Genomic DNA, 15429 nt, shown 5'->3' with positions numbered 1-15429 from the left:
GCTCCAGAATGGGGTTATAGGAGAGACATTCAAGAGAGGAATTATTTTAAAGTATATCTGATTAGTCAGTGGTCTCTCCAATCACATAGTTTAAAAGTTCAGGCATGACAGCTCAGAGCTTCAGTGTTGCTCTTTGCTGCCACTACTACGATCGCCCTCTGTCCCACTGGTGCACTGGGTGGCACTTTTTGCTTGCTGGAGCTGGGGAGAACCTTTTGCCTGTTGTGTGTTACCTGGAGCTGAGCTCTGCTCTCTGCATTGACTTCTTCACTTGTGAAAGAAACTTGTGGTTTTGTTTTGTGCTTTTAAGTGTTTGTTTTTTTAATTTGCCCTTCTGTTGAGATACATGCCCTTTTTTTGGGAGTATTTTCCTTCTAGGAGGAAGTGAGCCAATTTGGAGAGTACTTAACTAACAATCGAAGATAGGAGCTTCTCTCACCCCCTTATGTAGTCAGTAGACAAATTAGCCTGAAAGCCTAACTGTGCTCTAGGCTGTCCCTGTGCAATCTCTACCTCCTGTATTTGTTGGGAGAGGGGTCACTCAGGTCAAGTACCAAGGGTGAAGTAGTTTAGTTTTTCCATATCCTCAAAGTAAGTATATTGTCTAAAAAGAAATTCATTGCTCCTTCTTTAAAACAAAATGCTGGGGTTTTTGCTCTGTTCACTCCCTACCCCACTTCCCTTCCCCTTTAAAGTTTATTGCATTTCAGACATTTCCCACTTCTGTTACGTTTTCTAAATTTTTGGTCTGCGTCATCTTCCTTCTTGTGCTAAGTCAAATCTTCAAGTAACTGCCAAACTGCAAAAGGCATGTATCCTGTTCATGTTTTTTAAAGGCATGTACATCACTTTATTTCAAGTGTAAGCCAAGAACAACATTAGGAGCCGTCAAACTTTGTGCTTTACATCTGGCTGAATGTTTGCTTTGAAAGTATTACCAAAATGGCATCATGTGCAAATATTGGAACTTGCTGCCAGGTGACTATTTGTGCTGTCTTTGCTTGGTATAGCTCTCAGAGAAGAGACAGCTTTTAAGGAGTGGGCAATTGGATTGCTCAGTATTTCCATCATTTTATGTTGCTGTCAGATTGAAATGCCTTTGTCAAATGCAAATCTCTTACACTGACATTTTCCATGTACAGTATCTGCCTTGGACTGTGTTTTGTTTTCTGTTCTTTTTAATTTTAGTAAAATGGCTTAACCATCTTTGAGGAGAACGAAAAGAAAACAAAACCATAGAACAGCTATAGAAGTGGGGTTTTAAGAATGGAGACGCGATTGAGGGGGGGGGTTCAGTATCTCTACAACTTCAGTACTGTCAGAATGCCAATATTATTAGAGCTGCAGCTTTTTATTGGGACCCTGCTTTCTACAGTTTCATCTAAATTTGTCAATGCTGTGTGATAAAACTTTGGACATGGGTTTATGTTTGCCCAGTGGAGACTTTGTAGAGCTCACTGTTGAAAGCCTGCAAAGATCCCCACCCTGCAAGATGGTGCACCTCGGCCTTCCCCAGCATCTTTGCCCTGAGGTGCGTCTGATCCTGTCATGGTCCAGACTTACAGGGTTAAATATGAGCCTTTTCTTGAACAAATTCCTTCCCCTGGCCTGACAGCACGGACTGAGAAGGAGGAGCAGTTCCTTCTCCCCTGTGTTTTCAGTAACCCTACTGCTCCCCGGCAGGAATTTTGGAGGAAGAAGGCATTTAGCAACAAAGGAAATGAGAACTTGGCCAGTTGGCCAGGAGAGCAGAGTGCATACTGTGAGAAGTTAGGAGTAACAGGGAATTAGGACTGGCTAAACAATTTGTAGCTACAGACTAATTTAGAGATTAGGAGATCCAACGAAAACTTTAAAATTAGATTTTCGCTCAGGTACAGGCCTGTGCTTTGGTGGAGGAAAATGGGGGAACATGGAATCTGCCCTGTAGTACTGAAATGATGACAAGCATATTAATAGTCCATGTATCCTAGAAGCATCTTCATATCCTTACAGTCTTGCATATAAGTTGAATATTCTTGCTATTCATACAAAGGTCTGATCTATGTTTGTATCATGCTATTTTACATTAGTAAAATGGAAGACTTCTGTTAACTCGATGGCTTTCAGAAATAGATGTTTATAAAAAAAGGGAAAAGAATTAACAGACAATAAATAACAGGTAATTTTGTAAGCTACTTTAGTCAGTTTGGGTTGACAGCAATACTGATTTTAGCCTAAATATTTTTGGCAGTAGGAACTTCTCTGATTCTTTCTTTAAACAAATATTAATTCATAAGCTGGGCTCCAAAGTTGCATCCAGGAACATGAATATGTGGATAACTGGACAGAAATCTGGTTAAAATTAAATAATTTCCTTTTCCTGAAATGCCACCTTAGTCCTGGCAAACAGTAAAATGAGCAGTTGTGTAGAAGCATTTTCATGTCTAATATTTGATCATAGTTCTTAACATTGTAGTTACCTTCAGGTAAAAATGTGTTATCTTTTTAATGTGATTTTTAATGAATTGGATTAGTTATTTTACCATGGTTTTATCTGCTCAGTATTTTAACTAAAAATTAGTGAAGACTCAAGGAAACATTTTGAAAACAAAAACAAACCAACAAACCCCCAGCTTTAACACACATGACATGTAAGTCCTTTCTTGTTCTTGAGCCAGTATTCATAAAAGATTGTTTTCTTATGTAACTTGGGGAAATTTGTCTTCAAAGAAAAATACTAAGATTCAGACTTACTTTTTGTTGTCTCCAAAACCAGTAACTGTCAGAAAAACCCCAAACAATTTAAAACTATAGAAATCAACCTATTTCTTCCCTGAATATTGTGAGGCACACAATAAACCCACAGGATTTTCATTTACCCCTTTTGATTTTTCATTTTAATGTTTTAATTTTAAAGCAACTAATCAGATGTAAGTGGAATTGCGCTTCTTGTATTTTAACTGGCAGAACTTGTTGAGAGACTGTTGTTGACACTCGTAGTTTAATCTGTCTTGATACTTGTTGGTCTCAGTACTTAATTATTATAGAAGATTATTTATCTTCTTCTGTATGTATAGTATACCATCTCCTACTACATGTTTTTATAGATTGATGTCCTTTGTGGTGAACGATGTGTGTTTTTGTCTTTAATTCTGTTAACCTGACATACCTTTTCCTGAAGCTATTTGTTCTTAGCATTGGTCTAATGACTTTTACACTTACCACCTTTTCTCTGTATACATTCTTTTTTATGCTAGATTAACAGGAAAATTGATTTTTTCCATATTTTAATGGGAACTTTACATGATTTTCAGTAATTGCTGTAAATAACCTGTTAAAGCCCCATAGCCATTTGCTTTAAATACAAGACCAAATAGTTCTTCTGGTAAGTTCACTATAGTCTTTTGTCTTATTCTTTATCTATAAATTGAAGGAAATTATCAAGATGATACACTGGGCTAGTCTTCTGCATCCTGATATGTTGTCCTTTACTATTGTGGAATGTTAGAAAAAAGGTTGAAAACTCAACCAGTGGGTGTTCCCCTTGAGAGATTTGAATATATCAGGATGGAAACATTAGTATTACTTCAGTCTTATATCATGACTTGTGCTCTTGCTTCTTGCCTAAAGATTTAAAATCTCCTGGGATGTTCCCACACCATGTTTTTCAGTGCAGAATGATAATGTCTTACAGATATTTTATGGAAAAGATATTCAAAGAGGCCTATAATGGCAGGAAAGCATCTGCAATAAAATTTTAGGCATTAAAATTTTCTTCCTGAGAAAATGAAATGCCTTTGTTAGAAAGTTGCTAAAGCAGGATCAAGTAGAAGCCCTGGAAAAGATACTGCATTGTGTGATGCTGCATGAAAAATATGACAGCTAGACTGCTTATTCAACAGTACTGCTCAATAGCAACTCAACAGTAACTGTTGAGTTACTACCATCTATGTCAGTTTTAGATTCATTTTACTTTTGGTGTGTGAAATAACCCACAGACATTACTCATAACTAAGCTCTGCATTAGGATATTAAACCCAGGAAATTTGTTGGTTCTGCATAACCTGGGTAGATAATTGCTTTGCTTTGTCTTTAGAGTGGACTTGGCCCCGAGTGCTATGTTAATTCCAAGTAGAGTAACATTTTATTCCTGGAAATGAAGTGGTACATGAATAAACAAGAGGTCTTAAAAAGTCTGTGTGCTTTCTAATTGTGAAATCTCCTGAATTTGTCTTAATATATTTTCAACAGGATTGATCGTAAGATGTCAAATGCTCATACAAATTACAGACTGGATGAAGCACAAGCTATAATGAGTGAACTTCGAACCATAAAGAAGGCTATATGCACAGGTGAAAAAGAAAGGCAGGACCTTATGCAGGTAAAAAATGTATTACTGGACTACTTAATAGTAGTAACCTATCTCTGTTTTCTTGCTTGGGGTTGCATTGGGTTTACCAAGTTTAAATAAGAAAGTAGGATGGCCTGAACTGTTTTTTCTGTTTGACAATTACCACAATAGCAAGCAATTCAAACAAGGTAATTCAGTGTCTATACTGTGAGCACAAGACTCGATATGCATTTCATATTTTTATCTTAAGTAATGTAGTTAGCTATGTTTCATTTAGCTCAGTGTTTTCATTGAATATAGCTTTCTACTGTTGCTATGTTGATGGCTGCTATGTAGTAATTACACTGTATTAAGAAAAAGCCTTTGTGATTTGCAGTATTTGTTTTTCATTTTGTTTTATGTCTCTTTGTATTACCTGTAATAAAGTAGGATTGAGTGTTCATGTGCTAGAATGTTTATTCTTGTGTTAACCATGATTTTCTCTTCATATGTATTTCACCAAACTGGATCTTTGTCACTGTCACACTTTTTTGCTCCAAACTCTCCCCAGTTTGAGAGTACATCAAGGCTCACCTTAGTTTCAAAATGTTCTGGCAAAGAAAAGTGTGAATAAATACAATGTATACACAAGCTTGAAATTTATGAATTAAAGAATGAGGATTGAGGGGAGATACATAGCTGAGTAATGGTGTAACTTTTGAATAGATTCTGTGCCCTGCCTCAAGTTGTCAGTTGCATGTCTGTGTTGTTAATGCGATAGGAGCTTGATCAAAGAACAATGAGCCCCTCTTACCACAGGGACTTCCCTACAGACTTGCTTAAATATGCTGCGTATACAGAGAGGTGATAAGGACAGTTCTGTTCATGCAGTCTTCAAATACTTGTTTGGAAAAAGGCATCTTTGTTACCTATAGTTGTGGGACCATACTAAATTATGTTGCCATGCAAACATTTTCTTCCAGTTTTCTCTGCAGTAGTGTTTTTCATGTGTTTTGGGTTTTTTTTTTTTTCAGTTATTAAATTATATGAGACATTTATAATCTACATATAATGAATTTCCATAGTTATGCAATTATTTAGTCTCCAATGCAATATACAAAGACCATCTTATGGACCACAAATCCTTGCTCAAGTAGACAGAACACTGAAGTCACTATGAAAAGTTTCTGCCTTGGCAACTTTTAACATATTTGTTATTTTGAGCTGGCCAAGTTTTAAAGTGATTCTAAGTCTTCCACATGCCTGACTAGCAAGAAGTGATTAGAAAGGCAGTTCTTCATGGATGCAATAACACACATTTTAGGAAACTAACTGGTAATATAAGGAGTTATGTGTGAGATCTTGGAGCAGTTTAACTACTGGCCTTGTTTTTACTTCCCCATCAGATTTTTTTACCTCTTTTCCTTACATTTTCAGTCCTCAGTGGCAGTAAATCCAGCTGTAAACATTGAGATGCTTCAAAATCATATTTGTAAACCAACTTTAAATGTGCTTGCAGTTTCTTTAAATAGTGTTCTGGGAGTTAGAACTTTAGGATCAAGGATTGGGCAGTGCTGGCAGGACCAGAATGTAGCAGTTCCACAAAACAGAAGCAAAAATGAAGTGTTTCATCCTTCTTCATGGCTCTGTGTGCTGTATACTGGAAATATGAGTCTAGGAAATATCTTTTTTCAATTAATGACAATCTTTTGTGATGGAATCCAATAATAGAACATTAGACTATATCTAGTCCAGGAGAATGTAGAAAACAGTTGTTCCACACAAGTAACATGCAAAAGATTTCTTCATGTTTTGTTACAAATGCTGTACAGAATTAAATGCAATCATTTACCAGGTCTACAGTTGTAAAAATGGTGTATTTTTGCCAGCTTACTGTGCTCTGCAAGAATATCCAGCTCTCTTTTTTAATTTTGACCAAAAAAAAAAAATTACTTTTAGTGTCACCAAAGTAATCTGTGCTATGCCTTTTGATAACTATTTGCAGATTATTGTCATGGATTTAGTTAGCTTTGTCAAATAAGTGCAAGTCTCTTTTAAATATCTTCCTAATGAGTTCAGAATTCAATTTCTATTTTCCTATTAATATTGGTATTGTATTGTCCTTGAAAACACCACATTTTAAAACTATTGTTGTTCAGACAAACTTTCTTAGGAAATCTTTTTTACTTTGAAATTTATTAATAGAGGAGTTAGAAGTATAGTAAAAAATATGGGGTTTTATTTCAGAGAAAGGAAACAGACTGTTTCTTACTACTTTTTAATTAAAATCTGGCCAGTGTAAGCAACAGAACTAAACATAGTAGAAGTGACTCAGTCTTGTGTAGGTGCTTGGAAAATTGTAGCTGTTGCAGGAGTATGATAATTGGTTTAGTTGTGTGGGAGAGGGTGGTCAGATTTAAATTGGATGCTGTGATTACAAGTAAAGCAAAATATGCAGTGCTACTGCTCTAAAAAAGCGGGCAAACTTTTTATATAAGGTTGAATAATAAAGGTGTGTGGTTAGGTTCCTGAAAGCAGTGTGTTTATCTCTCCTCCCCCATCTCTTCCATGACTTCGTTTCTGTTCAGTGCATGTATGCTTTTAAAATGTTGTCATTCTTGGAGAGCACTGGACTTTGGTTTTTGTGGGGTTTTTATTTCTTCTTTTTTCTTGTCTCTTTGTTACCAGTAAAATTAGCTAAATAGGTTAGATAGGAAGTGCAGTGAAATTGTGCAGTGCTCCCAAATCAGATGGCAACAGATAATGGTGAAATGGCAGTTGTCATTTCTCTCTTTTTGGGTAAGTCTGGGCTGGTGTGCCCAGAATTTCCCATTAACAGTAGGCTTCTTTGGCAGTTTCCATGGGATTGCCGTAAACAGTCCTTAAACTTGAGATGAAAGATGGATTTCTCCATGTAGCTGGGAAGGAAATTACTCCTACTGTTTATAATAACAATTACAAATTGTTTCTATCTAAAAATGTGCAAACTTGGGTCGTAATTTTCCATGTTAGGGTTGCTGGTGCTTGTTTTTACTCATCCAACTAGAAGGACTTAATGCGTTTATGCTTGCCCTAGGGCATAGTCATCTGTGCATGTAGATGTAAGTTTAGGTGATACTGCTTGGTGATCGCCACCTGTCAAATGCTTTCTTATTTTTAGGTAGGGGCCAGTATTCAGCAACTGTACCTGGATAGGAAGCCTGGCCATCAGTCATGTAGCCCTTCATTTCCTGCCAGGGAGAATGCTAGAGGGCATCAGGAGCATGCCAGGAGTTCATAAAGTAGCTGAAATACAGGCAAAAATTTAGATTTAAATTTTGGCATCAGCATCTATATCAATGTGGTATTGCACATACCTGTAATATAATGTGTGTTAGCCAAAGGAGGCAGATGGAACATAACTTATTAGGAGAAACCTCAAGCTTTCTGAGTCCTGAGTTTTTGTTGATGCAACTGGCTGTGCTTTACTGGAAAGAGACCATGATCTGAAGTTACTATTTTCATGTAACAAACCCATTAAAAATCCCTTTTGGTCCTCCATACAGCAGGAGTCTTGACAGGACTGGATGATTTCCAGTGAGTTTTGAAGAAGAGTTAGACAGGAGGCTACAGTTTTCATGAAGTAAAAGTTGGTTTTTTTCACCATGTTGTGGAGCAGTTCCTTTCGCAACAAGTCGTAATGATAAAGGGACACTAGCTAGTGGTTTCTTGGCATTGTAACTTGAAATTGAATCTGCTGTTTCAGGGCCGAGGAGAAAGTATGTTGTTTGTTCTTCATACTAAAATGGCTCTGTTCAGCTGTGAGGTGGCAGAAGAACTGGCTTTTTTAGTGGACCCAAAGAGTAAGACAAATTAAGTAGCAGACAAGGCAGACAAGTTAAGCTTCTGGTGTCAAGTGGTGTGGTAGCCTTGTGCCACTGGCAGCATGTCTGGCATTGCTCTGCACTGTCCTCTGTCCTTGCCAATGCTGCTTGTGAAATCCCAACCCCCCTCAGACCCCTAGAGAGCAGGCAGAGACTGAAGAGGGAGCAGCACAAGCTCCGATACGTTGTGTACCTGTGTCTCTCCTTGCCTTCTCTAATAGGAGGGAAGCAGAATGTTTGGTTTGAGGGGCTGTCAGGAAGGAACAGGGGCCCCCACTCGGGAGGCTGGTGATCCTACTTGTTCACTCATCCTGTACCAGGCTGGGTGTTCTCCCTCCTGTTCATCTCTAGTGGAGGATGGCCTGAGGGAGGGGCTGGTATATGACAGCAAAGGGTTGGACCATGTAGGATGGAAATGGAGATCATCAGAAAAAAGCTGCTTTTTCTGGCTAGTTTCAGGCCTCCTTCAGTTCTATAATCCTGGATGCTTCCTGGTCTCTGAAACCAGATGCCTTCATCTTCAGTGTGGCCTTGTTCTTCATGTCAGTAGCAAACAATTTCTGTTGGACAGGTTCATTTCTGGACTCCGCTAGTTGAATTTGGTGTAAGAAAAGGCAGCATGGCTGTGTTATCCTTCTTAAACTACACTTTGAGAAATCTTCTGATAATTGGATGTGGATGGACAGTAACCTCAGCTTGCAAATCACTGGTAGTCAGAGCTACTGAAATTCTTGAGGACCAGCCTTTTCGCAATGCAGTGCTTCAGAGTTGTCCCTGATTCTCTAGTTCAGACACCAGAGTAAGCAGTTTTAGAAAGTTTTTGATGTGTATTTTTAGAACCAAATTTTTTGATTATGTTATGATTTATAAATTATTACAGATCTTCAAATTTCTGATAATTTTTTTCCCCGCATTTTAGTTAGCCCTTTATCCTGTGGTGAAAGGACAGAATGTTTTTAATTTTTGTTTGATGTGTAATACTTAGGATCTCTGTCATAAGTGACAGCTGGCACAGTGATTTTGTGACTAATACTACATTATCTGTAATTTTTGAACAAACAAGAAGTCACAGTGAGAAAATAAAAGCAATACTAACAATTTTGTTCTTTTAAAGGCTTTTTAAGAGCCTGTCCACCAAGCTTACATTGTCAAAAAGCTTTTTTGTTATTTTATGTTGTTCTATTGTATACCCCTTTCCCCTCAAAGACTGATGTTTCTGCTGTATACTGACAGTTGGTGTCATTGTCTGGACATTTCAGCCATGTCCCTTGCTTAACCCAAAATGTAAAATATCTCTTAACTGTGTGAACCCTGGGTAAGAGAGCACAGGGATGGTATCAGCTGTCATAAAAGTGCAATCAGTACAAGGTATTCATCAAGTTGGATGAGATAACAGTAGTGACTAAGGAATGTAACCTGTGCTGAAGATGGCAAAAGGGCAGGTGAATCACATTTGTCTTCCCTATCAGCTAATGTGAAGTTGACAGCTGCTAGATTTAAAGAGCTGCAAGCCATACAGAAGATAAAACATTCATAGATCTAAAACAAATAATATAAAATCTGTTTACTGTTACATACGTCTTTTGAAATGAGAGGTTTATTCCAAAGCAAACCTTTTGCATGCTGGTAACACAACAATGAATTTTACTTTCTGTAAGTAGCTCTGTATAGGCAAGCTACTAGTCTTTTTAAACAATTTCAAAATTTGTTTCCTGTTATTAAAAAGTATTATAAAAACTATTTTTTCTAATCTATTAAAATATGTCTTCTCCTTTAGAGCCTGGCCAAATTAACAGATGGATTCAGGAATAGCTGTTGTATTACAGATTCCCTGCAGGATCTCCAGCACAATTCTAGTTCACTCAGTGACTCCTGTTTACCTCAACAACACTGCGATGCTTGTTCTCAGACTGACATCACTGGAGAGGTATGTGAGTGTTCCTATGTGAAACATTCGCTGTACAAAATTAGCCGCTTTTGAACTATAGCGATACAGTGTTATTTACTCTTTTAATTTAAGAGGTGTTTGGCTGGAGCAGAAGGAAAAATCCGGGGCGATACTGGTGGTGAGGGAGTTGCATTTGCTTGTGGTTTCTGCTGTGTGCAAGCTGTGGGCTTGGTGATTCTGCTGCTTGAGTGTGGCAGAGGGATGCAGGGGCATGCTTCCAGGCAGTGGCAGGTAAAATCAGGTCCTGGACTCACAGCCAGCCCAGCAGAGCACTTCTTGCATTGCCACTTTGGTGATGGCAAGTTCATCTTGGAGTAACAGCTCTTGCTTAGATGTCCATGGACCTCTTCTCTTCATATTCCCAGCTCTGAATTACTGATACTTGTAATGAGATAGGAAGGAAGAAAATTCTTTAGCCAGCTTGAAGTTGCAGTAGACATGATTTTGCATGGGATGTTGTAGTAGTGATAGCTGTGTATTTTTTTAAATTTTATTTTTTACATCTTTTTTTTTTTTTTTTTTTTATCATTATATATTCATTGTTCATATACATGGAAGATGTGTAGATCTCTGCTCCTTTCCTCTGTCTAAGATAAGGAAAGTATTTGTTATTCTCGAAGTATTTTTCTTAATCAACAAAACTTTCCATGTAGTCTGTTATACCTTTGTGCTTTGTAGAGGCATATTTATAAGTATGCCTTTAAATGTGATATTCAAGAATAACATACTGCCATTCCTTGGAAATGGTTCTATCTGAATGAAATTGTGTACTCCAAATAATAGTAAGTAAAAATTCAGCTTCCACTAGTACTACGGCAACCCAGTTGTTAATCAGTAATAAAACATATGCCTCTGTGGATGACTGGCACAAAAGCAAGAAAGCTACTTGTTTGTAGTTTGTTAGTATGGTAGTTTGGATGTTAATTTTCACTTACTTGGAAATCATCTCATTGTTGGCTTTATCATCCCATTTCTTGTCTATTTTAATATTCTTTCGCTGCTGGCTAGTTGTCAGATTAGATGTCTCCAGAGGGTCCCTGCAGAAGAGGAAGTCTTGTTTTTGAGAAGATAGACTGTTCAAGAATCTGTGAAAACTGAGCTAATGCTAGGCTGTCTTTCAGGGTGTTAGGCAAGATGGTGTCTTTGGGGTGTGGTGGATGAGTGGATTATTGAATTCTGAAACAAATCACGAAAAGGAACACAGGAACATTTTCCCAATTCAAGACAAGTACACTATGAAAATTATGTTTATGAGGTGTAGGCTTTTTGTAAGGGAAAACAAAAATAATTATCTGAATCTTTTCATGGAACTATTGTTAGCGCCATGTGAATAGAAAAAAGTGGAGTTTTTACCCATGGGATGATGGAGACAGAAAAAAGCAGCAGCTAGAGGAGAATTCCGGAGGTGAAGCAATGCGCTTGTTTAGGAGCTTAGGTTTTAACTATTTGACCATACACAAACTTTTGAGGAGGAAAGTGCTAATGCCCTAAAATAGAAATTGCTGTAGAAACACTGTGCAGTAGGATTTGCAACATAAACACGTGTTGTATGACTGCTTCAAGATCAGGTGTTTTTTTGTACTAATGTTTAAAATGCATTAATGTTGTAAGTGCTGGCTAACACATCACAGTACAGGGAGTGTATTCTGAATTGCTTCTAATAAGGGTATTCATACAATAGCTATACAAAGTAGCAAAATATTTCAGTTAAAACACTCTGTCTTTTAGATTTGGATAAAGTTGAAAAGCTTTGACCATTTATCAATGATTCAATTTGCTATGCCTCGATTTCCAAGTTAGTAATTTATTGAAAGGGGCTTATTTATCTTCTCTGTTTTTAGCAATGAATTAGTTTTGCATTGCAAAATTGATTTTTTTATTATGTTATTATTTAAAGTATAGAGGTCTCTTTAGTGAATCCAGTAAGGAAGACTAATTTGTCCCTTTCTTTATTGTGATGACAGTGTTTTTAACTTGTTTCTTCCTTTCTTTTTCCTCCTCTCCTTGCTCTTCAACTCTGCAAGTTTGGGTTTGATGACAAAACAAGACTTGTAGACAAAGTGAGGCTGAACTGGCAATATGAAGAGGCCAAGAAAAGGTAATTAAAGATAATCTATTGGGTTTTATATTTACTTTTGTGATTAAAGTTTTCAAAGTTGAACTGGAACCAGACTCCAAGCTGAAATGTCTTTGGGAAGACTAATTTGCTCTCTATTAAGTAGTACACAGATAATGAAAGTTTAGGTAAATATAAGACTTTATCATAAGATTATTATATTTGTTTGCAGAGATTAAGCTAAATGTCAGCCCTGTTCTATACTTGTATAAACAAAATTGTAGTGGTTCAATTAAACTGTTTTACATTTTTTCACCCTCTTTCTCAAACTTAGATATAAACAGTCTTTAAGCTTACACTTATCAGCCTGGTCTGTCAGGATACCCAAAGCTTTGCATACCTGTGTCTTAAGTTCAGTGTACTGCAGCCATGAAGAAGAACAAATGCAGGGCTTCATGTGAGATAAATGAAGATGTTAAGGGATGAACAAAAGAGTACATAAACTTTTTTTCCAATTTCAACATTTATTTTTGAGAAAAATGATAACAAGTATTACTCTGAGTAGATTGATTCTTCACTAACTCCTTCAGTCTAATTGCGTATTGTAAGTATTTTTCTTGTGGAGGCCAGTCTTGCAGTGTTTTTTCATGGATTAACTAGTTATTTAAATATTTTTTATCTATTTAGATATTTTAGCAGGTCCTCATTGAACCTCACTGTTTTCAAACTGTTTGCCACATATTCAGGACAATAGTGTGGGTACAGATGATTGATTACTTGAAATCAGTAAATGAATGCAGTTACGGTTATTTTGATTTGTACTAGAATGTAGTCAAATGTGTGAAGTAGAATGTGTAGAATATTCTGTTGTGGAATTTGACTGACACTTAAAAGATTCAATATAGTAAACTTTAAAACCCATAGTTTTAAAATTTGTATAAATTAGGATTTCTTTTTCTTTTCAATATGTTCTATTCTACCAGTTTTTTACATCTTTTAGAACAAGAGTTAGAAAATGAAGTTCAATTCTTTTATCTTTGTTTTTCCATATCATGGTGACTTTTTCTTTGGGGGAATCTGTAATGAAGTTACAAGTCTTGGCAGAAATTGGAAGTTTATAGGCAGTACATCATTTTGTTGTTCTTGGAAAATTTACCTGCATTTGGACACAATACCAGCTTCAAAAATTAAGCTGGCACAAGCAAGCCAGGTGAATACAGCTAAATCTTCAGGATTTGTAACTTGAATGAAGGTCTGCATCATACAGATTGTATGTAAATACCAGTGACTATTACCTAATAAAGGTTAAATAATTGGGGAAAAAAGAACAAAGCAAAAATGTCTCAGTGTCCTGACTGCTCACAGGATAACTTAGCACTTAAAAGCCCAGTGATAATTTAGTGGCTTACAGTTGCTGAAAGAAGAATGATAGAATTTAGTTTTGTAGTGTTCAGTTTAACAGAGTCGCTGATACTGTGAAGATTGTATTAAAATGTTTTTAGTTCAGCTTTCTGACACAGCTTTTCTGTGTTTTTCAAATCAATTCTCTTCTTGTTTGTTTATTACAGGAAAAAGATAGAGTGGTGGTTTTTTTGAGGGGGTGAAGAGATGTTGAGTTTTTATTGGTTATTTTTTTTTTTTTTTTAATAGCAAAGCATTTCTCAGCTGGAAATGCCGAACATTTGTTTCTGCATGGAATGCAGTATTTCTGAACATCAGAAGTGAGCTGGTGTTTGATCTTAATTAAGTGTAGAAAATCTGGGTAACTAACCTTCCAACTAGAGAATGGTGATTGCAGTAAGAATAGTTTTGCTTTCCCAGGATAGTAGCTCTGACAATGGTTTGTTATTTAGCAAAAGTATGTTAGTTGCTTTAAAAGAGTAGCCTTATTCTGCCCAGTATGTTGTACGGAAGTAATCAGCTTTCAGCTTTTGAGTGGAACTGCACAAAGCTCATTGCCCCTACCAGTTATCTCTGTGGTTGCATTCTTCATTTATCATGCATTCCTTCCCCTTAGCTTGCTGGCATTTCTGTAGGGCTTTTGTCTCTACTAAATATCTTTGTGTTCATTCTCCCTTGGCTGGTGAAATATCTACTGTTGCTGCACAGTGTGGGTGACGGAATGTGCTGTGATGGATTAAATCTACAAAGCAGAAAATTAAAATGCTACAGTATGTCACAGCTGTAAGGCAGTATATTGTGACTGCTTGCTTGTCAAGTGGGTGTGGAAACATACAGCAAATAAGTACATCAGACAAACTTTTAATGGGAGACTTAAAACACACTGTAGGAGAGAAGTATATCTTTCCTGTGAAAGGAAACCAGGAAGAAAACCCCACAAACTGTAGGACAGAGTGTTGCATTTTAGTTGCTTTTGTGAATCTAGCCATATATAAGCAGAATATTTGCTGGATGTAGTAAAGTCTTTTAAAACTAAAGTATATTCTCTATATGTGGAGTCTAAGCAAAGAAATGCAGTACTGGGATTTTTGAATGAACTGTCTTGAGGAATTCAGGAGATAAAACCCAGTGATCGCAGAAGAGTTGGCTTACATTCCCAAAATATCCCTCCTCCCTTGTAAAAGATAGTTTCATTTTAATTCCTCCTTCAAAAATCTCTCTGACTGCTGTATGGTTTGGCCTTTGCATAACTTAAGACATTCACATAGCCTTTTTTCCCCCATCACTTTCCCATCGGAAGGAAGTTGGATGATTTGCAATTTAATTTTTCCCGTGGGTATTTCAGATGTTGTACACTGTGGGTTCTGACATTTCCAGCATGCTGGGGCAGAGATCCTTTCCCCTGTTTCTGATATAGGCTTTAGGAGGTGTTTTGTAAATTCTGCTTTTTGACTCACCAATCGTGCTGAAAGGAGGCTCAATCACTTTTCTTCCACTCTGTACTCTTACCCCTCCCCCATTATTTCTAAATAAACTGTACCTTATTTCCATGAAATTTCTCCTCTCAGATCTGCCAGTGTGGCCCTGCAGCTAAACAGGGGGGGAGGGAGGACGGTCTTTTTGAACACACAGCCCCAAGCTGCCTGGATAAATACTGTTTTTAGTTTCAGTTGCTATTTCAGTGAGACCACCTCTCATGAAAGCATTTGCACACTGGAAAGTGTACCCCTCAAGCACTTTTCTGAATATACTGCTTCATAGCACAAGAAATCAAAAGCAAATTGTTTTTCTTTGATAACTCTTAAGTTGTGCAGTTCAGTAAAATGATTACATGAAGTATATTAGCAAA

The 15429-nt window shown here is 37.0% G+C and overlaps 1 protein-coding gene across 4 annotated transcripts in view; it reads left to right on the top strand.

Moving 5' to 3' along the window:
* Positions 1-15429, top strand: part of WWC3 (WWC family member 3) — a 99315-nt gene that overhangs the window by 49185 nt on the left and 34701 nt on the right. For all 4 annotated transcript variants that reach the window (XM_058846512.1, XM_058846530.1, XM_058846521.1 and 1 more), the window contains exons 6-8: positions 4234-4363; positions 9953-10102; positions 12148-12221. In XM_058846512.1, coding sequence (XP_058702495.1) covers positions 4234-4363; positions 9953-10102; positions 12148-12221 — 354 coding nt within the window. The remainder of the gene's footprint in view (positions 1-4233; positions 4364-9952; positions 10103-12147; positions 12222-15429) is intronic.

The sequence above is a fragment of the Poecile atricapillus genome, chromosome 1, assembly GCF_030490865.1.
Source record: "Poecile atricapillus isolate bPoeAtr1 chromosome 1, bPoeAtr1.hap1, whole genome shotgun sequence".
In the NCBI taxonomy this organism is placed as follows: Eukaryota; Metazoa; Chordata; class Aves; order Passeriformes; family Paridae; genus Poecile; species Poecile atricapillus.
This window is presented reverse-complemented; position numbering and strand designations above follow the sequence as displayed.